The sequence below is a fragment of the Oreochromis aureus genome, linkage group 7 (assembly GCF_013358895.1).
Source record: "Oreochromis aureus strain Israel breed Guangdong linkage group 7, ZZ_aureus, whole genome shotgun sequence".
Classification (NCBI taxonomy): domain Eukaryota; kingdom Metazoa; phylum Chordata; class Actinopteri; order Cichliformes; family Cichlidae; genus Oreochromis; species Oreochromis aureus.
The window spans coordinates 46,486,802-46,506,935 of NC_052948.1; the positions used below are offsets into that span (position 1 = coordinate 46,486,802).

At 38.8% G+C, this 20,134-nt stretch overlaps 1 protein-coding gene across 3 annotated transcripts; it reads left to right on the top strand.

Annotated features, from left to right (window-relative positions):
• The first annotated feature begins 573 nt into the window (after positions 1-573).
• Positions 574-15,185, top strand: lhx3 (LIM homeobox 3). 3 transcript variants are annotated; one of them, XM_039615100.1, is made up of 6 exons: positions 574-594; positions 9,297-9,468; positions 9,600-9,802; positions 11,305-11,456; positions 12,570-12,741; positions 13,991-15,185. In XM_039615100.1, exons 2-6 carry the CDS (start codon positions 9,305-9,307, stop codon positions 14,422-14,424), a joined length of 1,125 nt encoding a protein of 374 aa, XP_039471034.1. In that variant the 5' UTR covers positions 574-594; positions 9,297-9,304; the 3' UTR covers positions 14,425-15,185. The 3 variants fall into 3 exon arrangements, with proteins under 3 accessions (XP_039471034.1, XP_031610471.1, XP_039471033.1); XM_031754611.2 differs by lacking the exon at positions 574-594 and adding an exon at positions 4,091-4,624; XM_039615099.1 differs by lacking the exon at positions 574-594 and adding an exon at positions 7,048-7,195.
• Positions 15,186-20,134: the final 4,949 nt, after the last annotated feature.

Consider the following 20,134-nt stretch of genomic DNA (forward strand, 5'->3'; position numbering starts at 1 on the left):
GAATTTTATTGTTGCAAATATATAGAAAATATATGACAGCTTGCCTCTATCACTAAAAAAAGGGAGGCATTTCTGTGACATCGCTTGAGGGTTGTTAACTTCAAATCTTACTGGAGTTATAAATGACCGAGAGGAGAATTCTGCTAAGTGAAGTTTACAACTAAGTTTATTGGCTGAAATATAATCTACTCTGCTCTGTGAATGTGGTCTTTGTTACTGTTTGTTTGTTTGCTTGTGCACGTAAACATACTGGAAGCTTCAGGAATCACCGAAATCCACGGAAATTTCAAATTTTAGTCACAACAACCCAGCATGCATCAGTTCCACATGTCCCTGATTATGTTCATCTTTGCTTTTTGACTGGCTTCTCACTTTCATACACAATTAAATAATCATCCATGTTTCTTTTGTTTTCTGTCTTTTACAGAAAAGCTACCAGACAGGGCTCTTCCAAGATGGGTTTCAAAGACTACCGGCTGAACCGAAGATGCTCTTCTACAGCCTGGAGCAGACTGTTGATAAGCTGGTGCAGTTGGCTGAATGGATGTAATGTGACTTCAGAGTGAGGAAGGGAAAGAAGTGAAAAATACTGGTGTAAGTCTGTGAATTAATTTGATTTTAAAACATTATTTAAAGAGAAAACCTAAAACAAAACTACGAACAGGAGTATTTTTGTTTCTTGATGAACTTTCATGAATGGATTCTCCTAACATTGCCTTTAATTCATCCATATCTATTTGATTCATATAACCATAGATACACCGTGCCCCACCCTCGGAGCCCTTTTCATTTCTTTCACTTCTTCACTTCTATTTAGTACATGGGGACCTGGCAGGCCCGGGAGCTGCCACTAGTCCCCTTAGAGGCCTTTCCCAAACCGCAGCTCAATTCATGTTTTAGCCGTTCACCTTTATCTACTAAAATGCTGTCAAACCTAAAATGAGGACATGGGGTGAAATGACTAATGTAGCTTCTTCTTCAGTGCTGAAAAGAAAAAACTGTTTTGCTAAATATGGAATTGAGACTGCCAAATATCAAGATACCAACCCCAAGTTGCTCTCCGACACTCCTACATCATGAATGTTAGCTAGAAAGCACTTACTTACAAAAAGCACAGTGCTGTGTATGAATGGGGGAACGAGGCAAGTTGTATAAAGCACTTTGAACACTCAGAGTAGAAAAGCACTATATAAGAACCAGTCCAATGACCATCTCTTTTCTTTCATGTCAACATTTCTGTCCTTCATAACTTCATAACAAAACATCTGCAGTTGTTTATTTTTCCTTGACCAGTATACTGCATCTGTGTGTGCGAGGGCTTGCAATTCTCAATTTTTCACTTCCACATTTTGGAGCCTTTTTGGAGTTTGCATTGCATCTCGGTGTGTGTTTTCTCTTGCTGTTCCTTTGTTTCCTGCATTTCTCTTCCTCTACATCTTTGCAATACTTCCTTATTTTTTTCCTCTCAGTATCTTGATCCTTACTTATCTTTGAGTTTAGTTGCTCCTACAGTTTCTTCTCCTCCTGCTTACATAGACAGCTTTATTTTTTGCTGGAGTTCTTTACACAAATATTCCTAGTGTTTATTTCCCCCCCCCCCCCAAATGTTTGTTACTGTGGTAAAATTCTATACAGAGCAAAACAAAAGAAAGAGATGCAACAAAATTTACTCCATGTAACAAACAGGCTTGATCTTAATATCTGTTTAACTTTACATCATACTAAAACCATATACATAGTTTAATTAAAATTAGAATTACATTTTCTATTTTTCGAGTAGTTTAGTAGTAATAGTAGTACTAGTAGGAAAAGCAAAATTTACAAATTCAGTGATGCTTCGGTCTAATTCTGAAGTAAGTAAGTAAGAAGTACAGGATTCCTAGTTCCCCTGCAGCTCTTTTTCATGGCTGTCTTTCTGTAGATGCTAAACTTATTCAACATCCATGATCAAATTAATCAAAATAATCTAGTTTTATTTCAGAAAGTGCATTTTTCTCTTCTATATCCATTAAGAGCTTAGTACAAATTACATTAAGTTATAAAACAGCACAAACTGATACAGATAAATATGTTGTGACTTGGTGATAATGTGGCACAACATACAGCAGAATCTTCATTTTTAACTAATCATAAACATTAAGTTTATGATTAGTTCACATCAAATGTGTCAGCTCTTCAACTCTGCTTCTGCATCTTCTTTTTTATTTATTATTATTATTCAGGGAAACAAGCTCCAAAGTAGAAATACATGTTTTCAAATCTTTTTGAATCTTTCTTAGTATTTTAGAGAGAGAGAGAGAGAGAGAGAGAGAGAGAGAGAGAGAGAGAGATAGATAGATAGATAGATAGATAGATAGATAGATAGATAGATAGATAGATAGATAGATAGATAGATAGATAGATAGATAGATAGATAGATAGATAGATAGATAGGGAGTGAGCTGGGTTTTCCACTCCAACTGGAACCATTTTAGAGAAAAGAATTCAAGTATAAGTGAAGATGATTTTCTATTACGTTTGAAACCTAACAGATCTGAGTATAAATTTGTGCCCTTCACCTAAAACGCTCGCTTGTTCAGAAAAGTGCCTCCACTTGAAGGACAACAGAGGTTTCATGTGAAGCACCCTGTGTGTGCTTTGAAGTAGCCCTCATTTCTGTGGCACTTGTGAGCCTCCTGAAGTAGCTCGTGATCAACGTATAAATAAATAAAAAATAAAGTTCTCATAGGTGTAAAAGGCAGAGTCTTATATGGAGTCATTAGGAGCTGATTGCAGATGCTCTCTTAAGTAGGACCCAGGTGTATTACACTTTACCAATTTTCTGTGATGACACTTGAGGTTTCACAGCAACCAAACAAACAGGGAAAAGAGCCTTGGCATCTTTTAGAAGACTGGATCATAATCATCATAATACTCTTGTGAGGGAGCTGAGGATAGAATAACACAAAAACACTGGCAGAAGAAAAGAAAGTGCCCATGAAAAAAGGTGTAGTGACACAAATTTAGATATGGATTTCTGATCGCTCATGAGTGTATCCTTCACATTCCTCCAAAAACAGACAATTTGTGCTCTTATAGTATTAATTGTCCCTAACCCAGATCTGTTTTATACCCTATGCTATAAATATGTAATTACATAATTTCATAATGCAGAACACAATCAGAGAAGACAGCTGATGAGAGCAAAAGGAAAGCAGTCCTGTTGTTGTGCTTCTGGTTTAAGCTCCTTTGATGCTGCACTGGCTTTAGGAGCCTAGTTACTGCGTTCAGCTCCTTCCAGATTTACAGTTCTCCCTTAATCTGTACAGGGATCCGTGCAGCCTTGTCGACCAGAGATTACTGCCCACATAACAACAAAAAGTCACCCATGAAAACAACCATCCAGCAGGCATTGTTTTGAGCTTAATGTCATGCAATAATAAATGTGAGTGTTTATAGGAGGTTATAGAGGAGATGTGGCGATGCTCAGTTATGATGAATGTGAGGGGGGTGGGGGTGGGGGGGACTTGTTGATTTCTTTGGATGTTTTGGATGTGTGGACTAATTGCCTGGAGTGGACTAATGAACAGCGTAGTGAGTCTAATTGGCTTACACCACTCATGGGGCTGGCGTGCTGGGCGAGGAAAATTGAATCAAAGCTGTAGGAATACCTCAGTGTAGTTATGTCTCATATGGTGCTAATGGGACCAGTTCACAGTCATGAGACCAGCCAAAAAAATTCACATCTTAGCGATGCCCCTTTTTACCACTTTACACTGGAGGAGAAAAACAGCTTATTAAAACATGTTGAATTATTTTATGTATTATTTTCTGTTTTTAGGCGATTGATGTTTATTTCAGTAAACTAGTCCCAGAAGAAAAAATGTGTTTAATTCAAGCATTTAAAAAAAAAAAAAATTAGTTTACTTTAATAAGCTTACATAATGGCATGTTCATTCCATCTACTTAATGCAGTGCCGGTCTATTTTTGATCAAATAAAATGGACAAGAGCATTGCCCGATTGCCCCATTGTGCGTCTTGAAAGAGAGACACGTGCAACACAACATAGATAAGGAGAGGGAGAGAGAGGGAGAGAGAGAGGGGGGAGGGCAAGTGTGCGTGCGCGTGTGTGTGAGCGCGCTTAAAGATAGCCTCTGGGGATATCTGAGCGGCACACACCCCTCCAGCCTGTTTAGGGAAACTCCCCTTTCAGCACCCTGGACAGAGGCAGCGCTGACCGCTGATTATTTCAGCTGAAGTAGGGTTGCAGGGTGCAGGCTCACTTTCCCACCTCTCATTTCAGTGGTATCGACACAACGTTAAAGATCAACTTGATGAATATTCAAAGTTTCAGTTCCCGCTGGCTGACGAAGGGGAAAAAGTCCACGGAAGTTCTTTTTAACTTTTTTGCCGAAATTCATCCAGAGTCGAACAAACCTCAGCTTCATCTCCAGAGGATAAGTCTCCAGGACAGTGCGGGGTTTTGAATCCACATACTCAGTGTCGCTTTAGAGGTTTTGTTGTTGTTGCTGCTGAATCACAGACGTGAGTCTTCGTTTTGGAGCATCTTCAAAATGCTGCTTGAACACCCGGGATCAAGCTGTCAAAACACCGGGAATTTCTCCCGGTACAATTCTGGCCAAGGTAAGAAAACAGCCTGCCTGTTTTTACAACTGATGCAAATTACGCAAAGGGTTTGGAGAAACACAGCTATCAAATACAGTTTAATTGGGCGCCGTGGGTCCGTAAATTCGTCACGATCCTGTCCGGCACAGCAGGACTGAAAATTAATTTAAGTGATCTGTAACAAGCATGAAACAGTCGCTCTAACGAGGAAAGCAAAGGCACTCCAGAAAAATGCTAAATATATAAATCTGTGCAAACCTGTGTAGGTATTTTTATCTTAAATAAATAAATAAGACATTTATGTTACTGCATTAAAAAAAAGTTGCAGGACGACTGCTGGGCAAGCCACGATGGTGCATATAGACTGTTTAGAGACGCCTGTTCTGCGCTGCGTGTGGGAGACGTTATGAATCCGTAATGAGTCTTCATTGTTGGAGACTCACAGGAACAGATGTTATGCGCGTGCTGTCATTTCACACCGCCCGTGCGCGTGGCGCAGGAAGCGGATATGGGGACAGCACCGGGCCCGCTGTGGCAATAGCAGCCTCCGTGAGGACGCGCGACAGACTGCCAGCAGGCACGAAGTCGCTCCCACCAGCGGACCCAGCAACACGACACGTGCTCAACAGGTGTCATACCTGCCCCGACAGGTGGGACACCTGAGGCCGCTACTGGGGACTGGTTATTTAAAAAAATGGAATTTAGGCTTTGAATTGTTAGTGGATTGTAGTCTAGAAATGTTATTTAGTGTCCAGAAAAGTCTCATGTTCGATGCTTCTTCATTTCGCTAGTTTCTGTAATAATTTTGTAGCAGTTGTCACTTATGTTAGCTGAAATAAAGAATCATTCAAATCTTAAAATATTTTTCAATCCGATTTCCGCCACATTTCTAACCAGATTTAAACATGTGTATTTTGATTTTAAAAAATACATATTTTATCAACGTTGCAACCTTTTTCCTAACTGACTGGCCACTTCTCTGATGGTTATTTTATGGCTTTGTTGCCACATTACTGTCGGCTCACCCCCTCAAAAGTGAGCGATCAATATGACATAAATATTATTACAAAGCTGAAAAGTAAGAGGGGCACACATGAACCCCACACCTTTCTCCAAAACGTCGTTCATATACTTCTGAAATACAGGCAAATGGGACATTGATTTTAGATTCATCAGCGGGTCCTGGCGGTTGTGGCACTACCCGAGATTTCCCCAGGCGCTCTTTTGTGCCAAAGATCAGTGTCAATAAAATTCATTGGGGTGCTGGCCCGATCAACATGTTATTGAACAGCCAATCTCTCCCCTGAATAAACACTTGTCTTCAAGCAGACACTCAACATGACATGGAGATTGCGTATGCGTGCTCAGTTGTGCATGTGTTCGTGAGTTAGTAAGATATTTAAAAGGAATGTAAAAATCTGACCGAGCGGAGGAATGCAAATAGAAAGCATTCATGAAATCATACAATTTACTCTGTTACTACTATTATTATTATTATTATTATTATTATTATTATTATTGTTATTATCATTACTATTATTATTATTAAATAGATGGAATTGCTTTAGTCAAAAGCTATTATTCTCTCTTTTACGCATGCACTGGAACCTGAATTAAGGCGTATACTTAGTCGTGTGGCGGTTTTAATCACAGTAATATTTATTTTTTAGAAGAACATGAACCAATAAATACATAAATAAATAAATAAATTACAAAATTTAATAAATTGGAAGAAACACAAAAAACTTAGTGAAAAAATAAAAGCTGAGACTTAGTATACTTACCTTTTCTAGGCACGCTCCGCTATGGTTTTTGTATGTGATCAGGTTGCACATGCAGGGTTTTTTGTTGTTGTTGTTGTTGTTGTTTTTGTATGTTTGCTTTTTTGCAGTTGTAACAGCTGAAATAGTTAAATCATTACAATTACCCAGTGAAAAAAAGTTTCCAGGTGTTTCAGTATTTACGGTATTTTTATGCCTAAAACAAAAATTTAAGCATTTAAAGAAGACATATCAATCGCCACAATATTGTGTTGTGTTGGATGATTATTTTTTCATGGGAAAATATATGACTATCTATCATCTAGACAAATAGATTTCAGTTCAGTAAAAACAAGTAAGTGCTTTTTTTCGATCTTTTCTCTTCATGTTTGTAAAGTAATACGCTACAACATTATAGTGCCTCACCGAGCACAGAAGAGCTATTAGCTTCTCCCCTCACCTCCTGTTTATTCGGATCCGGGGTAAGGTACTCAGTAGGTGATGTTAATCCATCTCCCTGTCGCCTAGGAAACGGCGCAGCGTAATCCAGCCCTGGCTTCAGCACGGGGAAGCATAAAAGCGAGCTCTCCTGGACTCTCGCGCGTTTGTGTTTCAATCCCGGGCTCCTGCAAGCTCGAATTTGACAACACGTCCGGTGTGAGTGTGTGTATGTGTGTTTGGATAGACACAAGCAAAGCAGGTTTGATTTAATGTAAGCGTTAATCATGAGCAATGGATGGACATGCTGAGCTCAACTCTCCAAAAGAGGCACCAAATAACGCGGAGATGCTGTTCGCTCTGCTGGCCCACAGCGAGGAGTTGCAAAAAGGTAACCAAGGCAAAATATAATCACATTGTTCGTTTTGCACATACGTTTGGATGTGTGTGTGTGTGTGTGTGGCATGTGTTCACACACACCTTTTAAAAAGGCCGTCATATACGGCTACAGGACTGATTGCAGTCTGTTGAGCGTGTGCTATCATAACTGGTGTCTGGATGATGGATGTTCCACAGCTGCAGTCTTTTATTTTGGAAAATAAAACCTTCCAGGACTGACAGCGTGTCATTTCGTGTTGCTCCACATATCTGCAGGAGCAATCGTAAGCACCGGGTTTTAACTTTTGATCTGCCTGAACTGTCTTTCAAATTTCGTTTGATGCTCTGTGTGGAGGGTAAATCCGGTTTAACTCAGATTTATCCACCGTTCGAATCTCTAATCATGTTTTGTATATTTTGCAGTCAGAAATAAACTGGGCATTATTTCTTGTTAACATTCACAAGTTGTTGTTTTTGTTTTTAAATGCACGAAGTTTAACATGGTTATATATTTATGACCGTTCATTTTGATCAGTTATCAGATTCTTGACGTGATGCGTGTAATTTCAGCTGGGATGTTCGTGTAGGCTATCATTTTAGTATTTTGAAGTGGGCCCTCCAAGGTGAGCAAATTGCTTGGACACCATGTTGGTGTGTGCCGTGAGGCTACAGGCCGCAGCTTTCTAGTTTTACAGAGCTCTCTGAATTAATGATGACCTGGATACACCTGTTCTTGATGTGGCTGCCACCGCACTTGTGCACAGCTTGCTGGTGATACCAGAAGAAATGGTTCGTTCATATTTTATGAACAGCCCGCAACAGAACAATAGGAATGCGATTCCTTGCACGGATGGAATATGAAGTGGTTGAGCTTCTTTTAATTAATAATAAAGAGGACTAGTAAGGTTTTACCTGCCATTGTAGCTGTCCTTATTTTTGCCTTTGTGCTGTTTTAATGCTAAAGCGTCCCTGAAATCTATTCATTTTATAGCTTCGTAAGTGGGAAGTGCACTGTAGTAACATTATAAAAAAAATACTTTAAAGCGTAGTGTCAGGTCATGTGAGGCCTCTCTTTTATCTGGACGATCAAACATGGAAAATGTACAGGCAAACCAGCAATCACTGTTAGTGTGTATGCACATCACAATCCATGCACATTTATTTTTCTTCAGTTTTAGTGTGTTTCACCTTAAATGAATGACTGTTGTTACAAACTGTTGACGTGTGCCTCACAAAGCAGTTTAAAGACATTTAAACTGATTTCGATTTCTTATCATTTTATAGCTTATAACACATCACTTTTAATGTAATCGTTCATTATTCAGTTTTTAAATGTGCCTAATTGTTCGGTTTCAAATGCGATTTTACTACTTAATGCATGAAAAATTATAGTCTCATTTTTCATTTTTCCGTGACTTCTATGATTTTTTCCCCAAAAGTGAACAAGATAAAGAGGGCATCTGTAAAACGCCTACAATTAATCCTAGTAATTACCAAATTAATTGTCCAATTAAATTTTAGCTTACAACTAATAACTGAGTTCAATTTTATGTTATTTAATACGACAACGAAATAAATAATACATAAATAAAATCAATGATTGCCAGTGTTTTTAGGCCTAGATCATAAGCATTAACATGACATAAATGATGCTTTTAAAAAAACAACAACAAAAAAAACAATTGTGCCAATACTTTATCTGATATAGCAGCGCAAATATTTAAAGAAAATCGCTCCCAAAAAGAAATCGACAGTCAAAACATTCATCGGGAGTATTTAAAAAAAAAACACACATACACACAAATCGATGAGAGGGCTAAAAAGCGAAGAATAAGTCAGGTGAAATGAAAAATCTAATTACTATCATTATATTTACAGTGTTTTGACTCTCCCGCTCTATATTTTATCTATAAAGCGGGACGTTTTCTTATTGGGAGTCTTGCATAATTAAACAGTTGTGTCCATTAGGAGATAATTATTCAGAGTCTCTTTATGTTAAGCACATTAAGCATGCCCGGCTGTCATTTTGCGCACCGATTCCCTTCGTGATTTTTTTCTTTTTCTCGTCTCGTTTAAAAGACTAAAATGCCGTGATTCCATCTTGTCTCCCGCAGAAATCCCAATGTGTGCAGGCTGCAATCAACACATCGTCGATCGCTTTATTCTCAAAGTGCTTGATCGCCACTGGCACAGCAAGTGCCTGAAGTGCAGCGACTGCCAGGCACAACTGGCGGACAAGTGCTTCACCAGGGGCGACAGTGTCTACTGCAAAGACGATTTCTTCAAGTGAGCAGCTTTCAGAAAATAAACCAGTGCTAAATAAGACATTGATTGTTAATTTTTTTTTTTTTTTTTAATTTCTATTTTTGGCTTGCTGGATGAGATGTATACTGATGGCAACCTTCTGTTTCCAAAAGGAGATTCGGGACCAAATGCGCAGCATGTCAGCAGGGGATTCCGCCCACACAGGTGGTGAGGAGGGCGCAGGACTTCGTCTACCACCTGCACTGCTTTGCCTGCATTGTATGCAAGCGGCAACTTGCGACAGGTGACGAGTACTATCTGATGGAGGACAGCAGGCTGGTCTGCAAGGCCGACTACGAGACCGCCAAGCAGAGAGGTGAGCTGCAGATATGATTGCCTCACGTGCAACAGCTCGGAAAACGGTCAGCAAATCAGTTTGTCAGACTCCAGGCTCCGGCATGTTGTACTTTGTGTGTCTGCTTGTTTTAAGCAAACTGCCATGACAGACGTCATCCTTAAACTTTGACCCACCTGCGCTAATTGCATCATTGCCTCCAAACCGATCGATACAAAACTGCATAAAGCGCAGGTCAGGAGGATTACATCTGCACTCTGCACTTGAAAGGATCAGCTTTCAATAACTCTTATTATAGTGGGCGGAGAGACTCGGTAAGAGAGAGATGCATGCATGTCTGACCGTGAGAGAAGAATGCGTGTGTATGAGTTTGTGCGGGGTTCAGGATTATTTACAGCACGGGAATGATATACAGTGGCGTCAGGAATTGTTCTCCACTGCAGTCATTGCAATATATACATGTCTGCATGGATAAATTTTACATTGCAAATGCTGCAAATTGACATTCCACTTATTATTTTTTGTAGGAATAGTTTCTAACGTTTATTCATGTGTATAAATTTAAAAGAATTCCCTTACATGATAGTTTTTGTTTTTGTTTTTTTAAAGTCCATAAGTAAAATTAAACATGCTTCAAGACCACTAAAGCTGTTTCAGAGTAAAAGTTTGCAATTATAGCTGTTTAACCCAAAAAACCCCATTGCTTTAACCGAGGAATATAGTTTAATAGGCCTTTCTACATCGCGGGGCTCTGATTAATTTGAGCTTTAGTGTTAGATGCAGTGTTTATACTGGTTTGAAAAGAACAGCTGACTTGTAGTCATTGAAATGATATAACGTGGCGCAGGCCGACAGCCTAAAACACGTTCACCAGATACTCTGTTTTGTATCAGTGCTCTGCTTTACCTCATATTATTGAGAGTCCCAGCAGGCTCATTCGTGATAGGGCAGAGTGGGCATGGCCGATTTTTATCTCCCCATCTGTTTGTTTGAATTTACTGTGCTGATTTATGCAGTGAGTGAACACAAGTTTTCACCAAAAACACACACGTTTATTTTACTAATGACAGGGTGCAATTACTTGGGCAGCATCCATTTGGATGATGGCTTTGTATTTTGCTGTGCTGGCAAACAGATGTGCAGACATGATGCAGTTATGCACAGGGATCCAGATTTAGGGTTTAGTGAATTTATCCATTTACGTAAAATTAGGAGACAGGATGTTATGCAGGTTATGTGCTGTTGGTTGCTGTAATAAGTATGTATATTTGTCAGAGATTTTAATGTTGGCAACTGAGGATGTCTGTACAGAATTAGCTGGATGGACTAGACTGGAGCTTATTTCTTTATAGCAAATTGATTGACAGCTGTTGTACAGTTGTAAAAATATTGAATTTGTCTTTAAATATTTTGCCCATTTACAAATATTAGTAACAAATATTGTTACTTTTTCAGATCCACATAGGATCTCAAAAAAACGCCTGCCCAGTGATGACACTGTATGTTGTCCATTTGTCTTTCAGAGGCCGATTCTACAGCAAAAAGGCCACGAACGACCATCACTGCGAAACAGTTAGAGACACTGAAGAACGCTTACAATAACTCTCCCAAACCAGCCCGCCACGTGCGGGAGCAGCTGTCATCGGAGACGGGCCTGGATATGCGGGTTGTGCAGGTAGAGTACATTATTATCCATTAAAGGCTATTCCATTAGTGTCCTGACTTCATTATCAAGGGACAATTGTGGCTGACCTGACACAAGTGTACTGTACGAAGTGCGTGTATGTGTGGGTGCCTGCTGGGTGGCGTGGGGGGGCGGATTTACGGCTAGATGGAGTAAAATAAAGTCCGACTGAACGTCAGCACGGTTTAAGTGCAAGCTCGTTAACAATGCTAAGAGGGCCCCTCGCATATTGTCTGCTGCTGAAGAGCCTCATCCTGGTTGCTGGGTGGTGGTCATATATATTGTTTTATTTGCAAGGACAAAAGTAGAGACAGAAGCCACTAAAATGCTCTTCATTATTCAGTGAAAGCGAAGGGGTGAAGAGGGTTCACTCAGGGCGGAATATCATTAACAAGAATGTAAAACTGCTTTCTGTGCTCGTGGCTGAAATGAATATATTTTGTGTGCAAGATAAAATGAATGGGAAAAAAGAAGTTTTGCATTTAGTATCAGACTTCACAGACACCACAAGGCACTGAGATTACAGACAAATTAAGACTACCAGCTGCACATATACTGCTGTCTGTGAGCCAGAGTTTGAGCTGATCAAAAGCAAAGCCACAAAATTTCAAATATTCGAAGTCAGCGGCGAGATAACCTGTCTGCTCTAAGTTGAGGACGACTTGTAGCTGTCATGAAGTTAATTAAATGCATGATAAATCTGATGCAGGGGACACTAGCAGTGACACCAAACAGGATTACTGTTCGGTGTCACTGCTCAAGTCTCTCACTTGAGCTGAAGTGGGCGTGAAGTAGTGTCCGGACAGTCCCTGAACATTCATTTTGCTTTAATGCTTTAAAGCATAGTATGTGCATCACGTAAGGAGCTGAGGACATCAGATGTAGGAGACTTTGACTTCTTTAGAAGTCATAACGATGAAAAAAAGTGTCTACTTGTTTAAAGTCTTTTACACTGAGAAAGTTAAATAAATTATAGAAACAAAACAAGCTGAAAATGTTTTGATTAGTTTAATCAGTCAGACACTGTATTTGTATCTAATGATTTATCATGAAGTATCACAACTTTGACTAAAAAAAATGTCTTCTTCTTTTTTAACCCTGCAGGTGTGGTTTCAGAACAGGCGAGCTAAAGAAAAAAGGCTGAAGAAAGACGCCGGGCGCCAAAGATGGGGGCAGTACTTTCGCAATATGAAGAGGTCACGGGGTAGCTCCAAATCTGACAAGGACAGCATCCAGGAGGAAGGCATGGACAGTGATGCAGAGGTGTCCTTCACAGGTAGAGTCAACAATGCTATTACTGAGAGATGAGACAGCCTCTTTGACATGTGTCCTAAGAAAAGCACAGCTGCTACTACTAACATAAAGATGGCTCCTTCACTTTAAGTGTAACTGCCATAAAGGTGAGCCAGCATGCACATAATTAAATTCATTAGATGCACTTGTTGCCTTCCTACTATGATATGTTTTCACATGAGCAAGTATATAAAGAGTAACATTTATAATAATGTATTCTATTTATTTATAGCAGTGCTAAACCATCTTTTACATGATCTCATATAGCAGGGAAACTGAATAGACCCATCGTTATTGTTGAACCGTGGAATATTGATAGGCGGTGGAAAGTGATGACAGGCTCAAATTAATTTTTCCTGTGATCAGATTGAAGACTATAGTTCCAGAGCTTTTCACACAATGACACCAGATCTACCGCTCCAGCTACATTTAGCTGACTCCTTTAAAAAGCAGTTGAACACATTTCTGTTTAACTTGGCTTTCTTTTGTAAATGCTATTTACAAAAAAAACAGATGATAAAATAAAATAGTATTTTTATCATCGGTTTTTATATTTTTTATTCTGTTTGAAATTTCTATTATATTTCTGTGATGATTATTCATAGTTTTTTTTATTACTTTGCTCTGCTTTGTGACTATGTGTCTGTGAAAAGCACTTTTTAAATAAACTTTGCTTAGTTGCTTACTTAGAGCAAAAATCTGCTTTTCCAAGTTTCCTTTCACGTTTCGATACATGAAGCTGTGACGATATTCAAATAAGAATTTAGTGTCTGATATTCCAGGCACATCACAAAGTGCTGCAGCAAAATTTCGTCTTGCAGAAAGTACTTTGTTGACTGGATGTTTATGATGAATTGTTGTAACTGGAAAACAAACACATTAGCTAACTGGAAGCTGGCAGCCCAAGCTGCTCTGATAACCTCCCCAAGCCACTTATGGTTTTTGCTGAGCTGCGACAGCATATTCTCTCGTTTCATATTTTTCTCTGGGTTTAGTATATTATTATATTCAAGGAAGGGTTAATAATTAGTTCACCAAGCTAATAATGTGAGGAAGTTACTTGAATCAGGAAAATGGGTTTGCGAAGTCCCATTTGTGCAGCTTTACTTGACTTGAACACACTGCATCAGCTCTATTGAAATTCATTTTTTGCAAACATTTCTGCAAATTTTTATTACTCTTGTAATCTTAATTATCTTAATTATTCCTTTATCTTTATCCTTGTTTGACAGATGAACCACCAATGTCAGAGCTTGGCCACACTAACGGCATTTACAGCAGCCTGAGCGAGTCCTCTCCAGCTATGGGAGGCCGCCAAGCGGGCAACAACCACAACTCTTTCCCCCTTGAGCACGGCGTCCTCCCCTCTCAAGACCAGTTCCACGACATGCGCTCCAACAGCCCCTACAGCCTTCCTCAGTCACCGGGGTCACTTCAGGCACTACCAAGACACCAGCCTCTCATCTCCAACCTGGTCTACCCTGACTCTGCCCTTTCTATCATGGCCCAAGGCAGCGGTCCTGGGATCAACCCTGCTGTGAGGGTTTCCATGGGGGCAGCTAACGGCCCCAGCTCAGACCTCTCCACCGGCAGCAGCGGCGGATACCCAGATTTTCCAGCCAGTCCTGCCTCCTGGTTAGATGAAGTGGACCATGGGCAGTTTTGATTGGTCAACAATAAGAAGTTTGAGCTTTTTTCTGCATTTTTTGTGTCTTCGGTTGGATTTTAAGAGTTGGAAAATAGTCTCACAGGGCTGTGATTGTGTAAGGAAAGGAAGCAGATTGCTGTCCCTGGATCACATCAATAGCTGATTGACAGGTTCATTCGGTGTGTGTTATCTGAATGAAAGTAAGGAAGACAATGCTCCTCATTTTAAGGACTTGGCCTAACAATTATCCTTCAGTAGTAATACTGTATGCAAAGTAAGGAGTTTTTCAAAAATTCTCCATTTTCAGACACCACTATAAGCTCTTTAAGAACAATATAGAGACCACACACACACTCACAGAAAGTTTAGACATCAACCTTTTGTTTGCTTTACCAACTCTCCCTCTCCACCCACTGCTCTTTGTCAACTAAAGTGCGGTAGGTGCAGAACTCAGTTCAACATTCAAAGTCTTTAAATGTCTGGTTGTTGCCAAATGTCTATATAAATATATATAATGGTTTATCATTGTGGAGACTTTATTTTTATACAAACCCCGTCTTGGACATGAATAAGAACCCGCATATGAGGACTTTGTACATTCTTGAACAGGGATATAGGCAAAACTTGTAGATGTTGTCTTAAATGGTACCTAGGGATCCAATTACTTCTATGCATTTGTGTGTTCTCAGATGTAACTTGTTCGTTTCATTCTACTGGAAACCACCCCAAGGAAGAACTGTAGTACTCGGGGTCTGATGTATATGTTTGTTTATGTGGGAAAAAAACTGTTTTATGTCTTATTTATTCTGTCTGATAATGATGATGATGATGATTCCTAATTAAATGGCAGGACTTTAATAAATTTGTCACCTAAATCAAAATGGGATTCAGTCCTTTTTGGTTGCTGTACAAAACAGTGCACCATACCTTATGAGACAACGAGAGTAATGAGCGCTCATAAAAGTAATTGAGTAAAGTGTTCAAAGAGGTTATTTGGAAGAAAACTGAAGATGAAATTTTATTGTTACATTTTAGGTTATTTTTAGCACTTGAAAAGTTATTGTTAAAACAGGGAAACAAAAACCAACAAACAACGCAGTCACCCTTTATTCATCTTACCTGCAGCGGTTTTTATCTTGCATATCTATAGTACATATCGCCACACTGACTGTGAAACCAGAGCAAGCCTGCAGTTCTGCCTGTGTCTGCAAATTGAGTATCTGGCTAACTACCAACACTGTATCAGGGGTTCAACAGCTCTTTAGTGAAGAAATTTGATGCAGTCAACCCATCAATTCAGAGATTACTGGGTCTTGTTTGCCCAAATGTCCCTATGGGAAAGGAATCTCCAATCCATTATCCAAGAAGGGATCAAGTGCCCCTTGTGAATTTCCTCATTTGTTTAGTTATTCAAAGTCAGATTCAATTAAATAGATTAAACAGTAAATGTGTGCGTGCATGTGAGTGTATATGTGTGCGGTTCCTTGTTTATGTGTTTCCTTCTATAAGGGCTTGTGATACATACGCATGGAAACACCTTTGCATCATACAGGTTTTAAATCTTTATGCTTTCTGTAGTTTTTTTTTTTTTTTTTTTTTTTTTTTTTGTATTGATATTTGTGCTCACTATCTATAAGCCATTAGCGGGTAAAGCCATTTTGCTTTACCTGTTTGAATTTCACTTCAAGCATCCTAAATATGTAGATCAATAAACCACAATGGAAGCAATACACTTATGGACACCTTTGAAAACTTTTTTTTTTTTCATTTTATTTTTCCATTTTATGCTACATCATGTAGTTTTGCTTAAAACATTGTTATTCGCTACACTAAAAGAGCCGGTGAAAAAGGTTAAACTACCAAGCAAAATGTAAAATATTTGCATTCTGTCCATTTTCGGATAATGCAGTCAAAGTAAATACTGCTGCATGCATAGAGACTGAATCTGAGTCTTGTGCATCATTGTGCGTGTCTTTATGCAGATTTGTAAAATTTGACATGCACGAGGACAACAGCCAGCTGTCTTCATACCCTTCTTTTGTTTTGAAGTATAACCTCCAACTTCCTCCGCCGCTAATGGCTGCTTGATCTGCTCCTCAGGTTCCAACAACAAGGGAAGGAACACCAGAGCTGAATCCTTCCAGCTGAGAGGCAGGTATCATTGTTGCATCCCAGGTGTGTAACCTGACCCAGAGAGTGTTTGGCAAAAAGAGAGTAAGGGGGTGAGAGTGAACAGTCAAAGGCTCGGTCAGTTTACCGGGTTGTTTGCATTTGGGTTAGAAAGGCTTATTTGTTGCAGACTTTGCTTAAACGAAAGGTGTTAATGAGTGCACTAACGTGGCACCTGTGCTATAGCTTCATGCATTTACACTCTAGGAAGTTCTTTGAATTTCTTGGCCCCATTACATTTTCTTCCTTTCTTTTACCTTCACTTCTCAGCTGTCACTCTGCAGGTGTGAGATTTTGGTGACCATGGGGTGAACTCCTCTAAGCAAATAACTGGGATTATATCACCCCACTCTTTCAGATTGAGTTGGAAATTCACTATTTTCTGAGTGAAAAATTAGATTAGGGTCGTTTATGCAATTTGTCAAATGGGTTGTACAGGACTTGCTAAGGAAAGCGTATTCTAATGAGGTGTAACGATTCAACAACTTAAGTTGAATGAAGAGCGTAACAAGTAAGTAAATGGTGGGAAAATTCAGAGGAAATAGAAGTAGGTGGGGAAACATGTAACGTGATACAGTGGAGTGTACATAGGTTGCACGCAATTTAAGGAAGAATATGACTGAGACAGAAAGAACAATAATTAAATCAAAATTAATTAGGAAAACCAAACTATACTTAATTGTGTGAATCAGTAGGATTGTTGTTGTATTGTACACAATTAAAAGCAGTTGAAGATTGCATGATTTTTGACTTGTGTACAGGATTTCTATAAAAAGCAGCTACATTTTTGCCAAAAAAAAAAAAAAAGAAAGAATAGGGAGGGGAATAAAAGCATCTTAACCCATTTTTATAACAGTTAAAATCTCATCATAAATAACAAATTATTTTATTTCAAAGTCTGCAGGTATGTAAATAATCAACATTTTTAAAAAGTTCTTCTTAAATGTTTCAATTTTTAAGATGAGCATCCAACAAGAAATTAAATGCCCCTCTCATTTCTGTCTGCTGTTGCATTTGAAGCTACAAACAGGACATAACTAGTCCAGCATAAAGAATGAAAACCAAAAGAAACAGTGCAGTTGGTTTAAAAACATCTGCTATTCACTGCATTTAAAGCTTATTATTGCAGCGTTATATATGTTTTTTTGTTTTAGGGTTTTTTCATCATCATACAAAAAAAAAAATGTAAAAACGTCAAATTATTGTTTGATGTGGATTTTCTCTTAACCAGTTTCTCCTGCTTACAGCCTTTACACTATGCTATGTTAGCCAACTTCAGTTTATGAGACTGTCAATGATGCTTCAGTCTTTTCTTCTAATTTCTGATATCACAGCAAATAGCCCAAATACATCCTTAAATAATGTTTATTTTTATCACGTCTCTAAAATAAAATTTATAAAACCAAGACGTAAGTTAATTCTGTAAATTACATTATAACATAATGCACATTATAATTGTTATTTTCATGGCTTTTTCAATGCTTTACAGAACTTTCAGTTACAATGAGTTATAATTACACTTACAAATGAAATGTAGATACCGTTTTATGACTGCCAGTTCACAGTCATAAACAAGAAAAAAAAATTATCTAACAACAGATCAAAACATTATTTGTGTGTTGCTCTTTCTCTAAAGCACTGCAACCACACCTCCACTTACCGGAGTAAATATCAACAAACTAGCCTCGTTTTCTCCTTTTTTTTCCATTCACCATTTAGTTTATTAAATTGTTCGCACCATTCTTTCAATGGAAATTGTTTTTTAAAATGAGAACATCACACTTGTCTAGTATAAGAGATCATCAGGGAGTGAACCTTTTTTTTTTTACCTGATATTCACTGCAGTGGGAAACAGGAAAAAGCAAACAAACAAAAATGTTGCATATAGTATTATATACTATGAAAACCATTTGTGATTGGATGAGTCATGTTTCTCCCAATTTCAGACCTTTTTATTTATTTTATCTCAATTCAAATAAATATAATAAACATTTTTTTCACCAATGATTGTTAATTGGAGGAAGAAATAAATTTATAAATATAATGCATTTTCTCTTGAAGCCACCAGCGTTGGCAGCGTAACACTCGTAAAATATAAATTACAAGGTGTAGAATATGAAATCCTGATGAGGTTTAAGGCTGCCCATCGCTTTGTGGTTACTGTTAAACTGTTGCTTTTAACAGTCCTTTCTGTGAAGGACTCTAAGCCTGGCAGAACGCCTGTTGTCTCTCATACACGGCCTCACACACACACACACACACACAGGCCCCCCAGCCCCATGTCAGATGGTGCTGAGTAAATCAGGGCTGACAATAACACCTCCCCTGGGTCCCACACATCACAACTACAATTCAGACCTAATGGAGCAGCAACGGAGGCCTGGCTGGCTGTGTGTGTGTGTGTGTGTGTGTGTGTGTGTGTGTGTGTGTGTGTGTGTGTGTGTGTGTGTGTGTGTGTGTGTGTGTGTGTGTGTGTGTGTGTGTGTGTGTGTGTGAATGTATGCATGGGAGAGGCAGTGTGCTCTTTTTCATTTTGGGATCTCAGAAGAGGGGGGAGATGAAGGAGTGAGGGGGAGAGAGGAGGAGCACAGGGGATTATCTGTGGTACAGATATCAATCAATTAAGGCAATGTGTTAATTGAATAAGGTCCTGCAGTGGGAAGGGCTCTTTAGTTTTGAGGAGGCAGAAAATAGGAAAGGAAAAAGTGCTGGGAAATAAACGGTAGGTAAGGAATGAAATTAAAAAGGATTTTTTTTCAATATAATACTTTTAACTATATTTGTCGAATTAAAATATGCACTATCCCCAAATAACAGGCACACAAAAAAACTTTGTGTTTGACTGGATAGTATAAAAAAATAGAAAGTGTCTCCATGATGGTAGACACACACACAAGCAAACAAACTGCAAGCACAGCACAGACCAGCATGATACTTTTGTTTATACTGCAGATTAATGGCACCAGCAGCAGCACTAGAGCAATGTAACTAATCAACACAGTCATTAGCGTGTGTTTTCTCTGACAACTTTAATCAAATCCATCACTGCTCCACCTCCCCATTACCCGCAAGCTGCATAATTATTTCTTCATTTTATTATTAGACAGGAATGCAATATCTAGTAATCTGTCTGCAATGGCTGACTGAAATGCATTCAGGAGCGTTCATATTAGAAATGTATTGGCTAATGTATCACTCAGCTCTTCCTCTCAGTGCTGGCATATAGGTATTTGTCATCTTTAATGCAATCATCAAAGCACTTCATACAGGCATTAACCCGGGAGCGTGTGCATGAGACACATACTGATTTTCATGTGTTGTGTTTGTTAACGCATCATCCTTCACACTGGTTTTACAGCTGCATATGAATGCAGTGATATTTAACATCAACCAATAAAAGGCCATCTCGTTTAGGAATAGAATCACAGGTCGGTCTTTTTGTTTTTCAGTATTAAGTATTAAGTTGCAGCTCAGAGTGGACCAAAAAAGTCAGAATTAATAAGAAATAGTTGAAGTATTTAAAAAGACAAACAAACTGTTTGTGATTTATGGAAAAAAA

Coding starts and splice junctions, on each gene's coding strand:
- lhx3 (XM_039615099.1), top strand. CDS start 7,099: ATGGATGGACATGCTGAGCTCAACTCTCCAAAAGAGGCACCAAATAAC. Junction 9,469..9,599: donor TGCAAAGACGATTTCTTCAA/GTGAGCAGCTTT, acceptor TGTTTCCAAAAG/GAGATTCGGGACCAAATGCG. Junction 12,742..13,990: donor TGCAGAGGTGTCCTTCACAG/GTAGAGTCAACA, acceptor CTTGTTTGACAG/ATGAACCACCAATGTCAGAG.